The following is a 9,146-nucleotide window of genomic DNA, read 5'->3' as shown; positions in this document are numbered from 1 at the left end:
GCTCAGAGTCCTGCAGAAGCAGGCAGGGAACTTTGGAGTCTGCCATCACTGAAGCAAGCAAGCCTCATGTTCAGTTTAAGCTGCCTGGCAGCCGGCCGCCATCTTGTCTGTCAGTTAATTTGCATATCTCGCTGATTAGCCAATGGGAAGGGTAGCGGTCGTATGCCAATTACCATGTTTCTCTTTTATTAGTGTAGATAGTTGAGCAGATAATACAACTTTTAAATACCATTATTTCAGAAGACAGTAAGCTTTGCTTGCTTCCATGAAAACTGTTAGCTGCCTGCACTTTCTGATTGTGTAACAAAATACCCAAAGATGGGAAAAAGGTGAAACTGAGTGAAAATTGATTAGGAAGATTAGGAATTTGCTTATATTTGACCCTAACTGGAATGTTCTTAGGATTTCAGTGAATGAGCAGTTTGTAATTCCTTTATATATGTTGTACAACTCATATTCATCCTTTTCTGCCTTTTCTTAGTAAGTCCTAATAGTGTCTTTCAGTTTTATATGTATTTTTGTCTGATACACATTTCCCCATCTCTTTTATTCTAGGCATTGAAGAAACAAGAAGCTAAAACAGATGATGAGGGAGTAATGCAAAACAAGCTAAGACAAACTGAAACTGAGAAGAACCAAGTAAGATTTTGAAAGTTATTTTTCAAAGAGTAGTACTGTTTGGGGCCAGTGATATTTGTTGAGTGCCTGAGACCCCGTGTTAGAACTCAATGAAGCCTTTATGGATTGATGTGGAGTCACTTGGATTGGAGGTTCTGCCACTTTGCTACTTGCTCTTAGAAACATGTAGAGGTTGTTTGCTACCTTATTATCTGGCCACTCTCCTTTTCTTTTCTTTTTTAAATTAAAAAATATGTTTTTTGTTGATGTTTTAGAGTAGTGGTTCTCAACCTTCCTAATGCCGCGACCCTTTAATACAGTTCCTCATGTTGTGGTAACCCCCAACCATAAAATTATTTTCGTTGCTACTTCATAACTGTAATTTTGCTACTGTTATGAATCGTAATGTAAATATCTGATATGCAGGATGTATTTTCATTGTTACAAATTGAACATAATTAAAGCATAGTGATCAATCGCAAAACAATATGTAATTATATATGTGTTTTCTGATGGTCTTAGGCGACCTCTGTGAAAGGGTCATTTGACCCCCAAAGGGGTCGCGACCCACAGGCTGAGAACCTCTGTTTTAGAGAAAGAGAGAGGAAGGGAGAGGGATAGATAGAAACATTGATGAGAAAAAAATAAAAGAAACATTGATAAGAGAGAGTCATCAATTGGCTGCTTCCTGTACCTCCTGGGGATCAAACCCAAAACCCGGGCACATGCCCTTACTGGCAATTGGACTGTGGCCTTCTGCTTCAGAGGTCGATGCTCAACTGCTGAGTCACAATGGCCAGGCAAGGATATGTTTTTTTATTGATTTTGAGAGAGAGGAAAGGGCGGGGAGTTGGGGAGAGGGAGAGAGAGGAAGAGAGAAGCATTGACGTGTGAGAGAAACATCAATCAGTTGCTTCCTGTATGTGCCCCTACTGGGGACTGAACCCAAAACCTATGTATGTGCTCTGACAGGGAATCAAACCCACAACTAGGTATGTGCTCTGACTGGGAAGTGAACCTGCAACCTTTGGTGTGTGGGACGATGCTCCAACCAACTGAGCCACCCAGCCAGGGCTAAACTTAGATATTTAAAAACTTTAGGAATGTTATGGATGTTGGAAATATTAGGAATATAAAATATAATAATCATCAGTTGGACGAAATATACTTTGAGGCATTGGGTTTCTGAAATTTTTTTTTGATTCAATTCATATGATACATGAACTAATTTAAAGACAGAATTGCTGTAGAATTTGAATTAAAATGGTTTCAAACTGGAAGGAATTTCAGAAGTTGTTTAATATACAATCCTTATTTTAGAGGCAACAGAAAGGAGGCCTAAGGAAAAGAGATTTAAACAAGGCCATAGCTGGGATGGAACCGTTTAGAACCCAGCCCTTTTGAAGTATGGTCTGGCTCACTTTTTGTTATGTAGTTAACATATTTTAACGGAAACATTAATATGTGTTTATAGCAAGGCATTTATTATTCCATATTTTCTTCTGAAAACTTCCCCTCTTTTTTGCCCTTTAAGTGTCCATATAATTTAGTGAACTTGTGTCCCATTGGACATTTTTCTTTATTCTTTGTTGACACTCTAGCTTGAACAGGAATTGGAGCTGTCTCGAAGGTTACTGAATCAGTCAGAAGGCAGCAGAGAAACACTTTTGTATCAGGTAAGTCTATGCAAGCTATGATAAGCTGCTTTTAAATGAAATCAGGATTGAATTTCCTTCTTTATTAAATGTCATTTGAAAGGAAAAACCTAGCTCTTGAATAATTGTTTCCAAAGGAATGTATATCAGTATACATAAGTGAAAGAAGAAATCCTCAGGAAGATTCTGAGAAAAACACCAGCCCAAGTTACCACTGTGACTGTGTATTTTGCTGATGGCTTCTCCAACTTTGGTCTTATCTCTCTTAGCATAACCAATGTAAAAGTGAGACTGGATGTGTAAGATAAAATTTTCCCAGGGGCTTAATTTTCCTCAAGGAGGCATTGGAGAGTGAAGGAAGCAGCAAAATGCATAAAACAGACTTTTGCATGTTCAGGTTACTTTGTATGCATTATTGTCTTGTATTCACATTTTCAAGATGCTATCTGCCTCCTTTTAACCAAACCCAAGGCTTACTTTTAAAGCATAAGATTTTGCAGCCTATTAGCCCATAGTGGGAGCTTGGCGCTTCTGATATGTAAAGTTTAATAACTTGAAATAGCTATCTTACATACGTTGGATAAGGGCTTATGTTTTTCCAACTAACTGCTTCTTTACCTGTATTTAATATAAAGTGCAATTGTCCCTTCCTCTGTTTTGAAATGTGGGTTACATAACTCATTACATAATATACTAGGTAGGCAAAGATGTCAGAAATCATATAGATGTTCAGAAGTGGTATTACATTTTGACAATTAGTGCTGAAAATACACTATCTCACCTGTTTTACAAAACCTTTAAAAATGTTCCTTGGCTTTATTCTGCAGCCAGTGGTCCATTGGAATTAATGTTGGCAGAGTTCAGCCTTTCTTTTTTGGAATTTTATATTTGTATTTAGTTCCACTCTGGTTTTTTGTTTTTAGAACTTTGACTTGTACTTTATAATGTCATCTTTTGAAGTAAGAGATTTCTGGGTTGTCATTGTGACTTTAGCTGACTCTTGGCCACTGCTAACTTTTTTAATGCTCATTGGGGACTTACCTGGGATGTGCTAGGCAGTTTGCTAGCCTCTACAAATACAGAGATGAATAAAATAGCCCTTGATCTCAAGGAGATTACAGTTTATTCAGTAGCGTTTATTGCTTATTTATTTGGAGCAGAGCTTTGATATCAAAATATGCTAACTGTGATCATTTTTCTTCAGTTTACCAATCAATAGACCAAGTTCACATTAAATAAATGAAGTGAAAAATATGAAAACATACAGGATTTAATTGGTGGTGGTTTGGGTTAATGGTAGTAGGTCCAAATAAAGGTTTTATTAAAATGCGGTCAAATTCTTTGTCATAGTAGACACAGAGAAAGGGAAAAGACATTCATTTTTTGTGGAAGGAACGAGAGGAATAAAGAAATGGAACAAGAGACTATTCCATGGTTTGGCATGACAAGGAAATTAACTTGGCTTCAACTTGTGCTTGCCACAGCCCAGTAGAAGTAAACTTTTTCCCTAGGAAAATAATCTGTGAGTTCAATTATTCTTTTTTCTTTACTTTTAAAACTTAATTTTGACTATATGTATTTAGGTGGAAGAACTCCGTACACAACTTATGAAAGCAGAAGGTGATCGAAAGGGTTTACAACATCAAGTATCTCAGATTTCCAACCAACTGTCAAACCGTCAGGATGAACAAGGAGATGACCGGAGGTTTAGGAGAGGTATAATTCTGATTTGTAAATATGTAGGGTTTTAAAAAAATCTTTCTTAAATTACTTGCCATTTTCAGAATTGCATTCTGTATGTTGTGCTTTTGTCAACCTATCTTTATTATTATTGTTATTATTATTATTATTATTATTTTTAATTGATTTGAAAGATAGAAAGATAGAGAGAAACATAGACTTGTTGTTCCACTTATATATGCATTCATTGGTTGCTTCTTATATGTGCCCTAACCACACTCTTGGCATATCAGGATGATGCTCTAACCAACTGAGCTACCCAGTTAGGGTATCTTATCTATTTCTTTATCTATCACAAGGTTTTCAAACAAGATAATAATGTAGTATCCAATTATTTTAAAAATGAACTTTATTTTTTAGCTTTGTGTTTATAGCAATATTGAGCAAAAGGTACAGAGATTTCCCATATACCCTTTACTCACACACATGGGTAGCCTCCCCCATTAACATCCCCCAAGAGGGATAAGTTTTTTATAACTGATACACCTACACCGATGTGTCATTGTCTTCCAAAGTCCATAGTTTACATTAGGATTCATTTTTGGTGTGGTGCATTCTGAGATTAGACAAATATATAATGACATCTAACCACCTTTATAGTATCACTGGAGGCCTGGTGCACAAAATTTATGCATGGGTATGGTCCTTAGGCCTGGCTGGCGATCAGGGCCGATCTGTGGGGTGACCAGTGGGGCGATCAGAGGGCCCCTGATGTCACTTGCCTTGGCTGGCCTGGCGCCGCCCGCTCGCCAGCCCTGCCTCCTGCTGCCAACGCCAGTTGCCTCCCTCTGTGAGGCGACCAGTGGGGTGATTGGGAAGCTCCACTCACACCCTTTTTGGCTGGCCTTGGGCCTGCGGACTGGGGGCAGCTCCTGTGTTGAACATCTGCCCCTTGGTGGTCAGTGCGTGTCATAGCAACCAGTTGTTCTGCTGGTCGTTCCACTGTTCGGTTGATTGGCATATTAGGCTTTTATTATATAGGATAGAGTAGTTTTTATTGCCCTGAAAATCCTTTGTGTTCCACATATTCATCTCTCTCTCTCCCCCTAAACACATGACAACCACTGATCTTTCTACTGTCTCCATAGTTTTGCCTTTCCAAATTCTTATATAGTTGGAATCATTTGGTATATAATTTTTCAAATTGGCTTCTTTCACTTAATAATGTGCCTTTAAGTTTCCTTTATGTATTTTAATGACTTGGTAGTTCTCTGTCTCTTTTAAACATTGTCTAGATGTACCACAGTTAACATTCGCAGTTTACATCCTATGAAGGCCATCTTGTTTGCTTCCAAGTTTTACCAGTTATGAGCAAACTAAACATCTGAGTACAGATTTTGTGTGGACATCTTATCAACTTCTTTTAGTAAATACCAAAGAATGTGATTGTTGGATCGTATGCTAGGAGTATATTTAGAATCTTTCAAACTGTCATTGTGTTGCTTTTGCTTCATTGTCAAAGATCAGTTCACTTTTTATTCTGTCCCATTGATCTGTTTTTTCCACCAGTGCTGCTCTGTTTGATTTACTGTAGCTTTATAGTAATTCTTGAAGTTGGGTAGTGTCAGTCCTCCAGCTTTGCTCTTCTTTTTTCCATATTGTATCGGCTATTCTGGATCCTTCGGTCTCCATATAACTAATCAGTTCATCAATATCCACAAAATAACTTGGTGGGATTAGCATTGAGCTTGTAGATTAGGTTGGGAAGAACTGACATTTTGACAGTATTGAGTCTTCTTATCTATGAACATGGAATATCTCTCCATTTATTTTGTTCATCTTTGATTTTTTTCATCAGAGTTTTTTAGTTTTCCTCATATAAATTTTGTTAGATTTATACATACATATTTAACTTTTGGATGCTAATATAAATGGTATTGTGTTTTTAATTTCAAATTTTACTTGTTTGTTGGCTGTACTTAATATCCAATTTTAATGTCTTCTCTGTTTGATTTTTAAACACATTTCAGTTGTCAAACCTGTTTATGTCATGGAGCTTTCTCTTAGAAAGGGCCAGGAAAGCCAGTAGTGGAATTTTTCCAGTTTCCTACTTCTTTGCCTAAATATGTGTGTGTGTGTGTGTGTGTGTACTTGTTCTTATATTTAAATTTAAAATACCTTTATGTTTTATTTTTTTACTTTGTCTTATCTCAGTTTTCTATACTTACAATTAAATATAGAAATTTATATATTTAATATATATAAATATTATTATATATATACCTTATTTGTTATCTGGAGATTGGTGACAAAAATTAATCACGTAGCAGAAGTACTCATGAATCATATGACTTTTTTTCCTTTGTGAATTAGGAATACTTTGTGTCTGAGGAGTGTTAGAATAGCCTTTCAGTTAGTGAAGGTCTAGATCTAGGTGGTGGAGTTTAGTGATTCTAGACATATTTCTTTTTGAAAGTTCAGGTTAAACAGAAATAGTGACATTGAGATTTTATAATGATTTCTAATACACTAGTTCTGATTGTTTGGCTTGGAAATTACATTAATTATGAGATTTTCTATTCCAATGCCTAACTTACTGGAGGAACTCTTGTAAGCATTTGCTGTATATTATCAAAGTCAGGGAAGGTAAATATTTTTTCATATTCCCTACAGATAACTCAGTATGTTGCCTATGTTAGAATTTACACATTGCCAGAAAATTTTCACTGGATGGCAAACTGTAGCATACCTATCAATATACTAGTATATATATGTATGTATTTTTTTTCTTATCCTCATTTAAGGATATGTTTTTATTTTAGAGGGAGAGAGGGAGGGAGGGAAAGAAGGAAGGAGAGAGAGCGAGAGAGAGAGAGAGAGAGAGAGAGAGACATTGATGTGAGAAGAGAAACATTGATCCGTTGCCTCCTGTGTGTGCCCCAACCAGGGATTGAACCTGCAATGTGGGTATGTGCCCTGACTAGGAATTGCACCCGAGACCTTTTGGTGTACTGGATGACTCTCCACTCAACTGAACTACACCAGCCAGGGCTATATATCGTAATATATTTTCATGCCATTAAGTTGCCTAAGCTTTATGTGATGTTTCTATATATTTATTATGTATATATAATGTCAAATATATTAAACTTTGTTTTTGAGTTTATTTTAATATTAGATTATTCACCAGATTTTCGTAATGTTGCATATAGGCACTCTCATTTTTTTTTTAGAAAAAGAGACTCTATGGTACATTTGTTGTAATTTTTATTTCCTCATAATATCTAGTTATTTTTGGTGTAAATCTTTAAGAACTAGAAGAATCTCTTTTCTGAACTATTTACCAGGGTTTAAAAAATGTAATTATTATTATTAATGTGATAATGACCTTCTTTACCTTCTTTTAACAATTCTACAGTTTTCTTCTTTATAAAATATTTGTATTATTTTAAAAAAATTGTACATAAGAAATAACACTCATTGTCACACTTTAGCTGCTGTGTGTTCCTCCGCCCACTACAAAAGGCTTTCCGCCTTTCTTCTAAAATTGACTGCTTAGTTTACTAACGTTCTCCACAGTCAAATTCAAGGAATCTTGCCATTACTTACCTTTCTTGACCTCTGTTTATTTGCTCTTCCTGTTTGGAACTTTTCCACTGACTTCAGAGCTTCTATTCTTTCCTGCCTTGTTTTCATTCCTTCCATTCAAATCTTTCCCCTTTGTTCACAGTTTGTCCACAGTTTGTCCTTTAAGTGCTGGTGATTTAGAATCCTACTTATGGCTTTTCTCACTTACTACTTCTCTTATTTAGTCTTCTGCTTTACTACCACCTATAAATGATCGCTACATCCTGCTCTACTCCCTCTCCTACCCTTCAGCCCTCCCGATGGGGTTGCTGACTGGACATCTCTATGTGCTCTTCCATAGTTGCTCAGTCAACAGATTTAAATCTGAATTCATTTTTTCCTCAAAATCCGTTTTGTTTCCTATCTCAATTGATGGCATCCTCCTTTATCCAAATATCCAAGCCTAAAATACAAAGAAAATTCAAAATTATTCCTTCTTCCCTCCATCTAATTTGTCCTGATATCCTGTCTATTTATAGATCCTGATATCTCTTAAATGTTCCCTACGCTCTTTTTCATTCCCACTTCCCCAGTGGAGGCATGCTTCATCTCATCTAAATTACCCTCTTTACTTGTCTTATTCTAGTTCCTCTGTAATCTGTCTTCTTTACTGCTGCCACAGGTACCCTTCTAACACACAAACCATTCAATTTATTCTCTTGATTAAAACCTCTCACTATAGTTTATTGAGCTCTAACTACATACAAGGCATTATACTACTCATTTTACATTGTCTTCTTTAGTTCTCACAACTATTCTACGAGAAAAGTACAATTTTTGTTTCCCTTTTAATTATTGAAAAAAAACAACAACAAACCACTGAGGAACAAAGTAACCGAGTATCTGCCTAAGGTCACATTTGTGGGATGTAGCAGACCCAAATCTTTTTCTCTCCAAACTTGAACTCTTAACTGCTATCCTTTACTAACCCATCACTATTTAAAATGAAGTGTATGAAAAATCCTCTGGACGTGGGAGGAGTGTTTGTGACATTATTTATGTTTTATACCTTCAGTTTTAAGTATTTTAATTTGGTTAATTTTTCATTATATATGTAGCTATGTGCATATATCTATTATATATATAGCCATGCTATTTTATATGTATCTATATTATGAAATATACCAAAATATTATATGTCTACACACCAATATATATACTTCATAAAATATGCATATACATATGTGTTTATATATATATTCATATGTATTATCTCCATATTTTATATAACACTAGAGGCCCGGTGCACAAAGATTTGTGCACTTGGGAGGGGGTCCCTCAGCCCGGCCTGTGCCCTCTCGCAGTCTGGGACCCCTTGGGAGATAACGACCTGCTAGCTTAGGCCTGCTCCCGGGTGGCAGAGGGCAGGCCCAATCCCTAGGTGCAGCCCCCGGTCGGGCTCAGACAGGGCCAATTGGAGTGTTTGGGAGCCAACCGCTGTCATGCCCTGAGCATGGTGGATCGGGAAGTTGCCATGCCACCCTCAGTTGTGCTCAGGTTCAGGCTTATTGGGGGGTTTTAGCACTGCCCCCTGTCATACTGAAGGCAGGGTCAATAGGAGGGTTT

At 36.7% G+C, this 9,146-nt stretch overlaps 1 protein-coding gene across 7 annotated transcripts in view; it reads left to right on the top strand.

Annotated features, from left to right (window-relative positions):
* CEP128 (centrosomal protein 128kDa) overlaps positions 1–9,146 on the top strand; it is a 397,477-nt gene that overhangs the window by 99,414 nt on the left and 288,917 nt on the right. For all 7 annotated transcript variants that reach the window (XM_015558069.1, XM_015558067.1, XM_015558065.1 and 4 more), the window contains 3 exons: positions 556–639; positions 2,220–2,294; positions 3,857–3,989. In XM_015558069.1, coding sequence (XP_015413555.1) covers positions 556–639; positions 2,220–2,294; positions 3,857–3,989 — 292 coding nt within the window. The remainder of the gene's footprint in view (positions 1–555; positions 640–2,219; positions 2,295–3,856; positions 3,990–9,146) is intronic.

Source organism: Myotis davidii, unplaced genomic scaffold (assembly GCF_000327345.1).
Source record: "Myotis davidii unplaced genomic scaffold, ASM32734v1 scaffold309, whole genome shotgun sequence".
Lineage (NCBI taxonomy): Eukaryota > Metazoa > Chordata > Mammalia > Chiroptera > Vespertilionidae > Myotis > Myotis davidii.
This window is presented reverse-complemented; position numbering and strand designations above follow the sequence as displayed.